Consider the following 16,796-nt stretch of genomic DNA (forward strand, 5'->3'; position numbering starts at 1 on the left):
TCAAATGTTACTGATTTCTTTTTATCTTTCTTGCATCACTTCTATTGGATCACTAAACTTCAATATTTTGACAGCTTTCGGAACCATTGAAAATTTCTCTAATCATTAGCCCATTAAAAAAAGTGCTGTTTATAATGGTCTAGTAGAGTAAACAGATAAAAAGGAAAATATAAATCTATCACTTTTTTATTTTTTGAGTAGGCTGCCTGGGGAGGGGGACTTTTGATGTCCCAGAAACACTCTGAAAAGCTTACTGGCATTGAAAGGTAAAATACTGTCTCTTATTTTTCAAAGAATAAAGGTATGTGGTTTGTAAATAGTGGTAAAAATTGTTACATTGCATTTCGTTTTAGAGCTAAATCAGTTACATGGAATCCTCACAAAATGCTTGGTGTTCCCCTACAGTGCTCTGCTATACTTGTAAGAGAAAAGGTGAGTCACAGAACAAGTAAATGTATCTCTTGAGCAAGAAATTAGATACTCTGCAAAACACAACAGCCTTTGTTACTTGATTGAAAAAGGAGGTGTGATAATTATTTTATGTGGCTGTAAGGTGAAACTGCTTTTTGAGAGCAATATGCGAGTTTAAGTCATTTTTTGTTTTGTAATGTGGTACAATAGTTGTGGTATTGTGTGGAATACAACAACATTTATTTATATAGCACATTTTCATACATAAAAAGGTAGCTCAAAGTGCTTTACATTATGAAGAATAAAAGACACAGTAAGAAAATAAAATAAGTCAACATTAATTAACATAGAATAAGTAAGGTCCAATGGCCAGGGGGGACAGAAAAAAAAACAAAAAAAAACTCCAGACGGCTGGAGAAAAAAATAAAATCTGTAGGGATTCCAGACCATGAGACCGCCCAGTCCCCTCTGGGCATTCAACCTAACATAAAAGAAACAGTCCTCTTTGTATTTAGGGCTCTCACAGAAGGACTTGATGATGATGGTCACATAGACTTCTGGCTTTTAGTCCATCAATGTTGGCGCATCATGATGCTTTGAGTAGGTAGTGGTGGCGCAGGCCGCCACCACAAAGAAACCGGAAAAAGAAACAGAAGAGAGAGTAGGGGTCAGTACGGATTTAAGAGCCACCATGAATAGTTATTATGATGAATTGAACATACAGAGTATCAGGATTAAGTTAAAGTGAAGTTATGAAAAGGCCATGTTAAAGTAATGTGTTTTCAGCAGTGTTTTAAAGTGCTCCACTGTATTAGCCTGGCAAATTCCTATTGGCAGGCTATTCCAGATTGTAGGTGCATAACAGCAGAAGGCCGCCTCATCACTTCTTTTAAGTTTAGCTTTTGGAATTGTAAGGAGACACTCATTTGAGAAGCTAAGGTTACGATTTGGAATATTGGGTGTCAAACATTCCGATATATAAGCTGGAGCGAGATTATTTAAGGCTTTATAAACCATAAGCAGAATTTTAAAGTCAATTCTGAAAGACACAGGTAACCAGTGTAGTGCCATCAAAACTGGAAAAATGTGTTCGGATTTTCTATTCCTAGTTAGGATTCTAGCAGCTGCATTTTGCACTCGTCGTAAATGTGTTATGTCTTTTTTGGGTAGTCCTGAGAGGAGTGCGTTACAGTAATCTAAGCGACTGAAAACAAAAGAGTGAATTAATTTCTCTGCATCTTTCAATGATATAAGAGGTCTAACTTTTGCTATGTTTCTTAAGTGAAAAAATGCTGTCCTAGTGGTCTGATGAATATGCAATTTAAAATTCAGGTTACAGTCAACAGTTACCCCTAAGTTTTTTACTTCCGTCTTGAGTTTTAATCCTAATGCATCAAGTTTATTTCTGATAACCTCATTGAATCCATTATTGCCAATCACTAAAATTTCAGTTTTCTCTTTATTTAGCTTGAGAAAATTACTATTCATCCATTCAGAAATACTAGTACGACATTGTGTTAGTGAATCGAGAGAGTCTGTGTCATCAGGTGGAATGTCACCATTCACATCGATTCTAATTGTTATTGGAAAGTTTAAATATTATTTTTTGCCACATAGTCCGTAATAACCCATAACCATACCATTTTCTAAGCCTGCTTAAACCTGAGAGGGGTTGTGGTGGGTTGGAACCTATCCCAGCCAGCATACCAACCCCAGGACAGGGTGTCAGTCCATCGCAGAGTGAACATGCATTCCCCAATTTAGTGTTGCCAATCCACCTAACCCTAACATCTTTGGATTTTAGGATAAACTGAAAGGAAATCCAAGCATACAGACAGAAAATGCACACTCCATTCAGGGACGGCCCAGGGCATGATCCTGGGTATCCTTACTTTGAGAAAGCAGTGCTATCACTGCACCACCATGCCACCCAATAGCCCATATTATTTCATTGTAGTCCTGGGATTCCTTTCCCTATCAGCACTTCAGTTTTTCAAATTAGTGAAATAGAAATTACCCTTTTATACAGAAACAATAAGGAAAATGAGAGTGACTCATTGAAAGTAGCTTTATTACCTTCCAGTCCTCATATTGCATATGAAATTATGTGCCTTTGAAATTGATGAAGGTGAACAGAGTTGATTAGATGAAGTTGCACTTTTCACATATTTTCAGTATACAGCAGCTGCCATTGAATTCATATTTCTTATATGTGCTGATGAAATTAGCATTTCACAATTATTATAGTTCTACCATGTAATGGAGGCTGTTGTGAATGATCTATATAAATAAATAATTCACGAAGTCCATGGTAAGCAAGACAGAGCCCCGCCCACCAACAATTCGCTAAGCGGCCGACCATGGAACGCAAGACAGACCATGGGATAGTCACGACAGAGCCCCACCCACAACCAATTTGAGCAAGAGTGAAAGCATTTGCCAAGAATGTTTTCATTAATCAAGAATATATAATTCACTAAGCAGTCGACCAGAGCACGCAAGAAGCAGCACGCAAGACAGACCATGTGATACGCATGACAGAGCCCCGCCCACCAACAATTCGAGCGAAAGCATTTGCCCAGAATGTTTTCATTAATCAAGAACGACAGTCGGAGGTTCGAAGACGATCAGATACCGTCGTAGTTCCGACCATAAATGATGCCGACTGGCGATCCGGCGGCATTATTCCCATGACCCGCCGGGTAGCCAACCGGGAAACCAAAGTCTGTGGGTTCCGGGGGTAGTATGGTTGCAAAGCTGAAACTTAAAGGAATTGATGGAATGGCGCCACAAGGAGTGGAGCCTGCGGCTTAAATTGACTCAACACGGAAAACGTAACCCGGCCCGGTGACGGAGAGGATTGATAGCTTTATCGATTCTGTGGGTGCTGATGCATGGCCGTTCTTAGTTGGTGGAGTAATTTTGTCTGGTTAATTCTGATAACTAGCGAGACTCACTCATGCTAAATAGTTACGCGACCCCTGCGCAGTCGGCGTCCAACATCTTAGAACAGGGGTGCCCACACTTTTTTGTCTTGCGAGCTAATTTTAAAATGACCAGGTCAAAATGATCTAACTACATTAAAAATTATATATATATATATATATATATATATATATATATATATATATATATATATATATATATATATATATATATATATATATATATATATATATATATAACAAACTGCTCAAAAAAATTAAGGAACACTTTTTGAAAACACATCAGATCTCAATGGGAAAAAGAAATCCTCCTGGATATCTATACTGATATAGACTGCGTAATGTGTTAGGAACGAAAGGATGCCACATCGTTTGATGGAAATGAAAATGATCAACCTACAGAGCTCTGAATTCAAAGACGCCCCAAAAATCAGAGTGAAAAAATTGTGGCAGGCTAGTCCATTTTGCCAAAAGGTAATTGCAGCAACTCAAAATTGTACGCAGCACTTTGTATGGCCCCTGTGTTCTTGTATACATGCCTGACAACATCCGTGCATGCTTCTAATGAGATGACAGATGGTGTTGTGGGGGATCTCCTCCCAGATCTGGACCAGGGCATCACTGAGCTCCTGGACAGTCTGAGGTGCAACCTGGTGTCATTGGATGGACCAAAACATAATGTCCCAGAGGTGTTCTATTGGATTTAGGTCAGGAAAGTGTGCTGGCCAGTCAATGGTAACAATTCCTTCATCCTCCAGGAACTGCCTGCATACTCTCACCACATGAGGCCAGGAATTGTCGTGCACCAGGAGCCACTGTACCAGCATAGGGTCTGACAGTGGGTCCAAGGATTTCATCCTGATACCTAATGGCAGCCAAGGTGTCTTTGTCAAGCCTGTAGTAGTCTGTGTGACCCTCCATGGATATGCCTCCCTAGACAATCATTAACCCACCACCAAACTGCTCATGCTGAATGATGTTACAGGCAGCATAATGTTCTCCATGGCTTCTCCAGACCCTTTCACTTCTGTCACGTGCTCAGGGTGAACCTGCTCTCATCTGTAAAAAGCACAGGGCACCAGTGGTGCATCTGCCAATTCTGGTATTCTATGGCGAATGCCAATTGAGCTGCATGCTGCTGGGCAGTGAGCTCAGAGCCCATTAGAGGACATGGGGCCCTTGGGTCACCCTCATGAAGTCTTTCTGGTTGTTTGGTCAGAGACATTCACACCAGTGGCCTGCTGGAGGTCATTTTGTAGGGCTCTGGCAGTGCTCATCCTGTTCCTCCTTGCCCAAAGGAGCAGATACTGATCCTGCTGATGGGTTATGGACCTTCTATGGCCCTCTCCAGCTCTCCTAGAGTAACTGCTTGTCTCCTAGAATCTCCTCCATGCCCTTGAAACTGTGCAGGGAGACACAGCAAACCTTCTGGCAATGACACGTATTGATGTGCCATCCTGGAGAAGTTGGACTACCTGTGCAACCTCTGTAGGGTCCAGGTATCGCCTCATGCTACCAGTAGTGATACTGACTGTAGCCAAATGCAAAACTAGTGAAGAAACAGTCAGAAAAGATGAAGGAAAAATGTCAGTGGCCTCCACCTGTTAAACCATTCTTGTTTTGGGGGTCATCTCATTGTTGCCCCTCTAGTGCATCTGTTGTTAATTTCATTAACACCACAGCAGCTGAAACTGATTAACAACCCCTCTGCTACTTAACTGACCAGATTAATATCCCATAAGTTTCATTGACTTTATGCTATACTCTGATTAAAAGTGTTCCTTTAATTCTTTTGAGCTATATATATATATATATATATATATATATATATATATATATATATATATATACAAACAAAAACGTAACATGATTGACAAAGTAATTGTTTTGTCATGAGTATTGCTGGCCTCTCTCTCCCTCCCTCCCTCCTTTGGGGTGCGAGCAGCTGTTGCTGGGGAAGCCAGAATCCATCAAGGAAGAAATATTAAAAACATTTATTTGTACAAAATCTTAATTTATCTATCCATTCCTAAATAATTAAATGGGCAGTGCTATTTCGTATCGGTGCAGTACGCTGGTTGTTAAAACAGAGGACTCCTGCTCTTACGTGCACTTAGTTCATAATACCCAAGCAGCACTATCGTATCTGTTCAAGTTCTATTTAAATTTTAAATATAAGTAATTTTTATTTGGTCGACAGAAATATGTTTAGTAGGAATGCAAGTTAAATTTAGTTCATCATTGCATAAATTTTTCTTCACCATAGAAATTTAAAGACTAAATTCAACTTCCATTCCTACCAAAGATATTTCTGGCGACTAAATAGAACCTACTTATATCCAAATTCGAGCTATTGAGCTGTCGCCTGCCTGCCTGAATAAGCCACCCTCGCTTCGCTCTTACTTTTTTACCGTTAATTTAATCATGGTTAGTTGCAGAAAAATTATAACATGGAAGGAGGATTACACTGAGTATGGCTTTACCAAAACAATTATTGATGGTAAATAAAGTATCCATTATTCATAAAGCTTCAATTGGTGATCTGTTTTTTTGCGTTAACCTCATATTTCTTCATACTTCTTCTCAAACCAAGGGGGTGCGAAGGTAAAATGAATCTATATATAATACAGCTTCTCCGCTGCTTTATAAACGAATGCCATATAAGGCCATCGTTTCTCCTTGCTTTCGCGGTTCTGTACTGTTTTATTGTTTATTACGATTCTTATAGTTATTGTGTAGCTATTCGAGACTTTACTGTTCAGGTACCCATTTCCTTTATTTAATCCGCGGCTTGTACGTTATTTTTTGCTTGTTTATTACGATTATATAGATTTTTATTCCCTTCTTTAGCTGACTGCCTGCTCATACAAGACGCTCCGCTGGTTTTTTGTGAAACAGCCTTTACACAGCTTCTCCGCTGTTTTATAAACGAACAACATAGAAAGCCATCACCTTGTCAATTGTGTAGTGCCTTTTTTTTTGAGCAGGTTTGATGCATGGAAGTGATCACTCGTACTGCGTTCAGTCCGTTCACATGAGCTGCTCTCTTGTGTGATGTTGCGATGTCCACGGCTTTATTTAATGTTAGCTAAGACCCGGCAGTTAAAAGTTTCTCGCTACAGCAATTTGAACTCCGTTACAAAGTCATCCAAAGTCTCGTTTATAACTCGCGTCTTCTCATTAAACTTGTATCTCGCGAATAAAGTATTCAGCGTTTTTCTTCAGCGCTCTTTGGGAGCTCTTCCTTCATTTCTACGTACTGCGGTCACAGTCAGTTCACGTGATTACGTGGGAGGCGTGATGATGTCACACGCAGCTCCGCCCCCCCATGGCCGTCAAGCTAATGTCCATTACAGTATATAGGGGAAAATAGGTTCCAGTTATGACCATTGCGCATGGAATTTCGAAATGAAACCTGCCTAACTTTTGTAAGTAAGCTGTAAGGAATGAGTCTGCCAAATTTCAGCCTTCTACCTACACGGGATGTTGGAGAATTAGTGATTGAGTGAGTGAGTCAGTGAGGGTTTTGCCTTTTATTAGTGTGTATGTGATATACACTGAGTATACTTGTCGTACCTTTCATAACTGAATAACCTTTATGGCACAATAACAATTCAATACATTTATGGTCGCTACAGTATTTGGATTTAATAATCTTCAAGTGGGGAAAAGGCTGACTTGCATAAATAAGTAGAGCCGAATAATGCAGTCAAGGAGCTTTTGAATTCAGCCGAGTGAAAAATGGCGGCTGTCCGATTTTAACTGCGATTTTTGTTCCCTCTCCTTTGTCTTTCTCAGATCGCTTTTTGGAAGGACGTCAGTTTCGTAGTTTTTATGAACAAGTTCAAAAGTGCCTTTCCACATTTTGCTTATTTGGAATAGCAATGATAGATTGACAGATCAGAGAAACGCACTTCAATTGCGACATTGTCAAGAAAAAATCCTCTTCCAGTTCCACATCCAGCACGTACCCTCCCCAAACAAGTTTTTTAAATCCCTTCTTTAGTCAATATAAATTGGAAGGTTAACTAGATCACGGGCGGAGTTTTGCAGTAGCTCACGAGTTTGATCATGCGTGCGAGACGACCAGTGTGTTAGAAGAAAAGAGATCTCGGACTGGCCGCCCTGTATGTCAATCAAATGGCAAACGTCATTGGGAGGATATATGATAGACTAACATTTTAAAAAAAAAAAAAATTTTGAATGCAACGCGATCGACCTGCACTACCTTGGCGATCTTAGAGTTACGCCGTCCAGCCTCGTCTCTCGATCTGGGAGGTGAGGGCGCGGCGACGGTCCTCCAGTTTTCAGTCGCAGACAATTGTATGTTGCTCTCTCCAAAGTTCCATCTTTTCATTCTCTTACAGTCGTATCCTCAAACCCACCCCATTTGGACAACTGTGTCTTTCAGGAAATGTTCACCCATCAATACATAATTATGTGGCGTATGGTACGCAGCGGGTTGGCTAGTACAATATAAAATAACTAGCAAAATACCCGCGCTTTGCAGCGGAGAAGTAGTGTGTTAAAGAAGTAATGAAAAAGAAAAGTAAACATTTTAATAATAACGTAACATGATTGACAATGTAATTGTTTTGTCATTGTCATGAGTGTTGCTGGCATATATATATATATATATATATATATATATATATCTTTATCCATTCCTAAATAATTAAATGGACCGGCTATTTCGTATCAGTGCAATACGCTGCTTGTTAAAACGGATGACTCCCGCTCTTATGTGTAAGTCTGCGTGGATATTATGAACTATCGTTTCTGTTAAAGTTCTATTTAAATTTTAAATAGAAGGAATTTTTATTTAGTCGACAGAATATTATTCCGGAATAAATCAATTCAAACCTTAAATAACTTATAATATTTTGCTCCCCATAAAAATATATTCTGTCTAAATTATACAAGTTAGAAATAAAGTAAACGTTAAAAGAACAAACATGCAAATTTCTTTACTCTTATGTAATTTTATATAAAAAATAAACTTACATTTTTAAATATCCCAAAAGATTTTGCTGTCCATAAAAATATATCCTGTGAAAATTATACAAATTCAAATATGAACGTGGTGCATAACAAAACCTGGAAATATAAATAAAATTTGTTCTTTTCAGCAATAACAAATGAAATCATTCAGTTGTCTTTGCTCTTATGTCATTTTATCAGAGCTGGACGCCTGGCATCTTTTTTTGGTAAGAAGTTCGTTTATGTTTGGTGTGAGGTTCTGTGTTGTGGAGATTCTCAGGATAGACTGGAGGTGCTCATCATTGAGGCGACTCCTGTGTGCTGTTTTGTTAGTCTTCATGACTAAGAAGAGCTTCTCACACAGATATGTGCTACCAAACATGCACAATGTAGACGGAGCTGGAGAATTTCTGCGGGAATGGAGTGAATAAACTGTGCGGGCCCTGCAGTATCGTACTTTGCCTTCAGTGTGCCATTACACTGCAGCTCAATCACCTCCATCTGAATCTGCACAGGTGCAGTTTCCACATCGACGGCAAATGGGTTGGGAAACAACTGAAAATTTCTTTTTTTTGTTGTTCAAAGTCACCAAAGCGCCGTGCGAACTCAGTGCGCAGTGCGCTCAGTTTATCAGCAAAATGCGTATTTGGGAACACCGCTGTCCTGACTTGGTTCAACATTATTTGGCAACAGGGAAAGTGGGGCAAGTTGCACTGGTGCATTTGTGTCTCACATAAAAGTAGCTTCACTTGAAATCACTTTGTGATTTTGCATGGGTAAAAACGTCTGCTGAAGTGTCAGATTCTTCTTTAACTCTTCTGCTTTCTGTATCTTGTGCATTGCATTCAGGTCTTTCAGGTTATCTTGATGTTTTGTCTCATAGTGCCGTCTTAGATTAAATTCTGTAATTACAGCCACATTAGCTCCACAAATGAGACACACGGGTTTACCGGCAATGTCAGTAAACATATACTCAGCCTCCCTTCGGTTTTTAAAGGCTCTATGTTCAGAATCACCTTTTCTCTTCGGCATCATGTGGGCTAGCTTCGCAATAACTTGCAGCATCATAAGCTAGACTTGATTAACGTGGTAAGTGTTCGGCAAGGCAGCTGAAGCGCTGCATTATGGGATCTGTAGTTTATTGTGTTACCAGCGCTTCATCTCCCCGGTCTTTCTGCGTTAACCGCATATTCTTTCATACGTCTCAAACCAAGGGAATGCGAAGTTAAAATGAATAAAAATGCGTGCGTACATACTCCGTGCATCCCCTCTCTGGAATCGAACCTCGGCGGTAGAGGTGAAGCCTCTGCTATTGCGCCACGGCATGTGATTTATCTATTTGAGCGTAGCAGTGTAATTCGGTTTTTGTTCAGCACTCTTTGGACCTGTTGCTTTTTGTCTGCGCACTGTGTCAGTTCACGTGAGCCGCTGAATATGGTTTTATATGTCACTGGCTCGCTTCTAATTGTTTCGCTGCCTTCTTAATTATATAATGCATGTTTTCTTAAGCGCTTTTTGGAGCTCTTCCTGGTTTTCTACGTACTGCGTAATTACATGGGAGGCGTGATGATTTCACATGAAACTCCGCCCCCCACGGCTTTCGAGCTCAACTCCATTACAGTAAATGGAGAAAAATAGCTTCTAGTTATGACCATTATGCGTAGAATTTTGAAATGAAACCTGCCCAACTTTTGTAAGGAAGCTGTAAGGAATGAGCCTGCCAAATTTCAGCCTTCTACCTACACGGCAAGTTTGAGAATTAGTGATGAGTCAGTCAGTCAGTGAGGGCTTTGCCTTTTATTAGTATAGATAACTGATTGACCCGGTATAAACATTCAACAGAATATTCAATTAATAATAGTCTAACATTATGTGGCGCTCAATGTTTTTCACCCAATGGACTCATGCTCTTTTACATTGCTGTTTTAGATAGCTTGCAGTCCTCACTATTGCCACACTAATTGGAAATTGTACAACTATGGCAGGGTTGTGTGATACCCTTGACCCATGGCCATGGGCATATTTTTTTTATTTAGGTTATCAATAGTCATAAACCTTGGAAGGACCAGGGCAAGGGAGCAGACTTCTTTAAAATCCGTTTTTGTGTAAAACTGAGAATCCAAGGGATGCATGTGTGCAAACCGTACATATTCAAAAGTCACTAAGTAAATCCATAAACCCCATGACATAAAAATCTGTGCCCTGGGGTAAGAATAAACAGATGTTCCAAATACTGTACATACATACTTTTATAGCACAAACAGTGGAAAGGTAAAATGCTTTATGTTCTCTTCTTCCCATTTCTCTTTCTCGCAGCACCCTTTCATGGTTTTCACCGTGTCCCGAGCCTCCCTTCTAATTTAAGTTCCAGCTTTTGTCTCCCTCTCTTGTCTGCTCCGCCTATGAGAATGCAGCCACCTTTTATAGACTCTTTACGCAGTCCTTGGTTTGGCTCTTATTTTAATAGGTAGACAGGCTGATTTTGCCCATTCCTTCATCTCACTCCATCTCCAGCCCGCAATCCCTCTATCTCCATTTCACTTTCAAATGACATCTGCTCCTTCTCTGCACTGATCTTCTGTCTTTTATGCTGCTCAACCAGAGCTGGTGCTTGCAGATTACTGTGCAACTGCTAAACAGAAATCATCGATTAACCTAACACAAGTTTTCACCTTGTACCCTTATGAACCGAAACAATTAAATAAAATTAACACACTCAAGATCTTGTTTTACCACAACTTCCCATTTTTAAAGTGTTTCCTGCAACTGGTTCTGAAGCTGTTCATTTGGAGCATGGAATGCCAGTTCCTACTGATGCTGTCTCATAACTATTGTTACTATACATTTTATTTATAACTAGGGGGCTCTGCCAGTCGCATATGGGGAAGCGGATGTACAATTTAAACTGATTATTTTCATGGGAAGTTACATATGCATAATAGGCCTAACTATTTTATATTACAGCGAGTAATTGGACAACGAAAAGTATAACTGCCCGTGAGTGAATATTGTTTCTTTCTCCCTAATAAATAAAACGACTTTTTCGGGATATTATAATTTGATGTTTTCATCTTCCGCACAATCACCAGCAACTGTTTCAGCATAGTCTATTGATACGGATTTAACCAATTTGCCGTGTAACCGATTGTCATTTTTGGCGTTAATTTGTTTGACTTAATCTTTTCTTGGTGCTATAAAATTTATAAGACCCGAGAGTGGAGGAACTGTTTGTCAAAAGCATTCATATGAATGAAAGGTGAGAGTACCGTGTGTATGGTTGGCCATGAGATTTTTTCCAAGTCACGCCCTCCACTCAAAGTCTCATCTCACAGGACTTGAAAAAAATCTCTTGAATTAAGTCTTGTCTTATCACAGGATTTTAGAGAGCCATGCTTTTCTCAAGTTCAAAGTACCACAAAGTCATTAAAGTAAAAAAAAAAAAAAAAAAAATAGTTTAAACTAAGCATCAGGTGACAAAATAATAAATAGCAGAATAAAATATTGCAATAGTGCGTGACAGTTACATCAGCTGGGAATGACTTTCTAACAACTGACTCAAAACATCTTTGCTAGCTGCTGCACTTCCAGGCTTGAGGCCTAGAAAAAGCTACACTAGGGAAAGTCAGCTATGAACTCCATTCACTAGTTTTCCACAGTCATTTCCTCCAGTCAATGATGCAAAGATAGTAAATCACAAAATATAATGGTGAAAGATCACTATAGATAAGCATAAATTATAGAAAGTGCCCGCAAATATACAGGAATTAATAGATATGGAAAAACAACCAAATATTTATATACACTAGACATTTGCCCCTCCTTCTTTCCTCAGGCAATAAACTCACTATTTAATCAATTCGTAAAATAATCCCAAAGTAAACACAAGTTTCAGATTGGAACTGTAATTGAGAAGATGAAGGAAAATGATGTAGCTGGCCAAAAAGTAAAATTAATGCAAACAGAATGACTGACGTTATGGCACTTTTCCAAAGTAAATTATCCAGGAAATAAAAGGCCCACCAATCTGAGGCTCAGCAGTATTTTCCTGGTAGAATCCAGAGAAAATGTCCTCCAGTAGAACTGTGATGAGGTAAATTTTAGAAGTCCCTTGCCACTAGAAGTATTATTGAAAAACCTTCTTGGTAAACGAAATCAAGATGGAGGGGTTTGTAGAATTAAATCAAGATGGAGAACAACCACCGTGGTCTAAATTCCTCTAGATATAAAAATAACCTGGAAATCTTTTTACTGTAAACATGAAGTTCCACCTCAGAGGGTCAGCAGCTGTCAATCATGTGTCTTCCCCCATTCTATTTCAGTTGGTGATTGCTTTTACACAGTGAACAATTCACAATTTTGTAAAAGGACAACTAGCCGAAACAATTGAACAGACTGAACAAATGACAAAAATCATGTAGGACTGCTACAATTTCATAGATGAGTCCGGAGCAGTGTGAGCTGGTATTTCATCATTCAAATGAGAAACTTTAATGCCAGTTGCAGGGGAGCCCATAATAAATGCAAGCCTGTTCATTTGTTTCAGTTGAATTCTGATTGTGTTGTGTTTTACTGGGTTTTATTCTATATATCTATATTCTTTGTTTATTATGTTTTATCGTAAAGCACTTTGGCTACAGCATTACTAATGTTGTTGTTTTAAATATGCTGTATAAATAAATTGACATTGACAAATTCCAAATTTGCACTGAAGTTTGATAGTTTTACATATCATAAAGTAAATAGTATGTCAAACTTTGCTTTTGTCTCTAACAGAATTCAGAAAAATCTTTTTTTTTTTTTTAACGGATAATGCTAAAATATACCTTCTATATCTTTTGCAAAAACGTGTTGTGTAGTCATCTGTGATATACTGCAGCAAACAGCATTCATTGTAAATGCATTTGTTCTAGGGTCTTCTTCAGGCATGCAATCAAATGTGTGCTGGATACCTGTTTCAAACTGACAAACACTATGATGTTTCCTATGACACCGGAGACAAAACTATTCAGTGTGGCCGACACGTTGACATTTTTAAATTCTGGTTAATGTGGAAAGCTAAGGTAAATGGAGTCTGTCTATTTTCTAACATTTCTGATATAAATATATTGTAGATATTGCCCTTGGCTAATAATATGAAATGTACATATGTGCTAAAGTATGGTATATTTTTGTAATAATTGGTTTTCAAACTGTTTTTATTACACAGAGTTTTCTGCAATATAGCACATACAGCATATTTGTAAATGCAAATGGCAGCCTTGTTCATTTCATATAACTGGACATTTCAGAGTGCACATGAAATTACAACATTAATTCATATCTATCTCTATCTATCTCTATCTCGATATATAATCTTCATTTGGATCTTGATCTTTGTTTGCCCGCGAATGAATTAGAAGAAGAAACACTAGATGGCAGTAGAGAGACAGCTAAAACATAGGCATTGCATTAAGAATCTCCTCCAGGCTTATACTACTGAAGACTGTAGTACGCCAGCCACACCTCAAAACACAGACATTCAAACTAAACAAATTGTTCTGCTTTAAATTAACTAAAGAGATCTTCATTTAGATCTTGATCTTTGTTTGTCCGCGAATTCCACGCATGCGTAGACCACCTTCCAGTTTAGTACGTTGTTGTTACTCACGGATGTCAACAATGTGCTGGAATAATGAAAGGGGTGGCGGACAGTGTTACGCTGGTTAGCTCCTGAGGCCTGGTTAGAGAATGAGATTGCCGAAGATGAAAGGTACGTGCCTACGTAACATATGAATGAAAGAAAGACAGTGGGTAAAATGAATGACATTGTAACAGCACATTACGAAAATGATTATTGTTACGTTGTAGCCGGGGAGTGCTGCACGTCTCACAGTTGTACCATGGCTTGCTCACATGTCAGTGAAGTGATCCATATTTATGTTTTAAAGAGCCTGGATACCTATGTGTCCCCCTTTTATAACCATTGCTCTGTGTATATTGCCTTACTCTTTGGATTGCCACAAAGCAACCTGCAAGATTGGAGAAAGGTTGAGAAGAGATTGTGAGAGGAAATGACAGCGTCGTGAAAACAAGACAAACTGTGAACGGACAGAAGCAGAAATGCTCCTTCACCACCACATAATTACTATTCTGACAGAGATTCCGAGTAGGCCGTTCCTATCGAATCAATATCCAAGGGTTTTCTTTTGTAATTTTGTTTCCCTTATAAAAAATCATAATGCTCAAAAAAATTTAAGGAACACTTTTTAATCGGAGTATAGCATCAAGTCAATGAAACCTCTGGGATATTAATTTGGTCAGTTAAGTAGCACAGGGGGTTGTTAATCAGTTTCAGCTGCTCTGCTGTTAATGAAATTAACAGCAGGTGCACTAGAGGGGCAACAATGAGATGACCCCCAAAACAGGAATGGTTTAACAGGTGGAAGCCACTGACATTTTTCCCTCCTCATCTTTTCTGACTGTTTCTTCACTAGTTTTGCATTTCGCTATGGTCAGTGAAACTACTGGTAGCATGAGGCGAAACCTGGACCCTACAGAGGTTGCACAGGAAATCCAACTTCTCCAGGATGGCACATCAATGTGTGTCATTGCCAGATGGTTTGCAGTGTCTCCCAGCACTGTCTCAAGGGCATGGAGGAGATTCCAGGAGACAGGCAGTTACTCTAGGAGAGCTGGACAGGACCATAAAAGGTCCTTAACCCATCAGCAGGACAGGTATCTGCTCCTTTGGACAAGGACAAACAGGATGAGCATTTCCAGAGCTCTACAAAATGACCTCCAGCAGGCCACTGGTGTGAATGTCTCTGACCAAATAATCAGAAACAGACTTCTTGAGGGTGGTCTGAGGGCCCAACGTCCTCTAGTGGGCCCTGTGCTCACAACCCAGTGCAGTGGAGCTCGATCGGCATTTACCATAGAATACCAGAATTGTCAGGTCCACCAATGGCACCCTGTGTTTTTCACAGATGAGAGCAGGTTCACCCTGTGTACATGTGACAGACGTTGAAGGGTCTGCAGAAGCCATGGAGAATGTTATGCTGTCTGTAACATCATTTGGCATGACCAGTTTGGTGGTGGGTCAGTGATGGTCTGGGGAGGCATATCCATGGAGGGACGCACAGACTTCTAAAAGCTAGACAAAGACACCTTGACTGCCATTAGGTATCGGGATGAAACCCTTGGACCCATTGTCAGACCCTACGCTGGTGCAGTAGGTCCTGGTTTCCTCCTAATGCATGACAATGCCCGGCCTCATGTGGCAAGAGGATGAAGGAATTGAAACAATTGAATGGCCTTCACGATCCCCTGACTTAAACCCAATAGAACATCTGTGGGACATTGTTTCGGTCCATTAGGCGCCGCCAGGTTGCTCCTCAGACTGTACAACAGCTCAGAGATGCCCTCATATAGATCTGGGAGGAAATGCCACAAGACACCATCCGTCTTCTCATTAGGAGCATGCCCTGATGTTGTCAAGCATGCATACAAGCTCTTGGGGGCCACACAAGATACTGAAAAGCATTTTGAGTAGCAGAAATTAAGTTTTTGAAAAAATGGACTAGCCTGCCACATCTTCATTTCACTCTGATTTCAGGGTGTCTACACAATTGAGCCCTCTGTAGGCAGAAAACTTTTATTTCCATTAAAAGACTTGGCATCCTTTTGTTCCTAAGACATTGCCCTGTCGTTATTTGTATAGATATCCAACTTCACATTGAGATCTGATGTATCTAATATGTTTCTTTAAAGTGTTCCTATAATTTTTGTGAGCTGTATGTGTGTGTGTGTATGTATGTGTGTATGTATGTGTATGTATGTGTATATGTGTGTGTGTGTGTGTGTGTATATATATATATATATATATATATATATATATATATATATATATATATATATATATATATATATATATATATATATATATATATATATATATATATATATATATATATATATATATATATATATATATATATATATATAAAAATTTTTGTTTCTTTGGGTTACCATATTTAACCAGTAAAATAAACAGACAGTAAGGAAAATAAGGTTCTACATCAGATGATATGGTAGGAAAAACATGAGCTCAGCTTGTTTAGTCATAAAGAGATCCATTGAATCATACCCCTCCAGAGTGTTTCCACTATTTCTTTGAGAACCATCTAAGGTTGGTTTCTCACCAGTAGCACAGTTAAACACAAGTCAGAATTCTGTGTCAATAATCAAGGATTGCATGGATTAAAAATCATGAACTGTTTTTGAAGTGGTCAGAAGCAAACTGAAACAAATGGTTTAAAAGAACTCTGAAACATTCCAGGGAGGGTTGTCTTACCCTAGTCTAGTTTCTAATACCAAAAATAACCACTGCCATCTACTGCAAATGATACCTCTAGTTATTTTAATTGTTTCACTTTTTTCTGTATATATACATTCCTCTATCTCACTTAGATCATAGCATAC

At 39.1% G+C, this 16,796-nt stretch overlaps 1 protein-coding gene across 1 annotated transcript in view; it reads left to right on the forward strand.

Annotated features, from left to right (window-relative positions):
* Nucleotides 1-16,796, forward strand: part of gad3 (glutamate decarboxylase 3) — a 97,595-nt gene that overhangs the window by 74,416 nt on the left and 6,383 nt on the right. The window contains exons 10-12 of the mRNA XM_039753155.1: nt 202-266; nt 354-432; nt 13,247-13,396. Coding sequence (XP_039609089.1) covers nt 202-266; nt 354-432; nt 13,247-13,396 — 294 coding nt within the window. The remainder of the gene's footprint in view (nt 1-201; nt 267-353; nt 433-13,246; nt 13,397-16,796) is intronic.

This window comes from Polypterus senegalus, chromosome 5 (assembly GCF_016835505.1).
Source record: "Polypterus senegalus isolate Bchr_013 chromosome 5, ASM1683550v1, whole genome shotgun sequence".
Taxonomy (NCBI): domain Eukaryota; kingdom Metazoa; phylum Chordata; class Cladistia; order Polypteriformes; family Polypteridae; genus Polypterus; species Polypterus senegalus.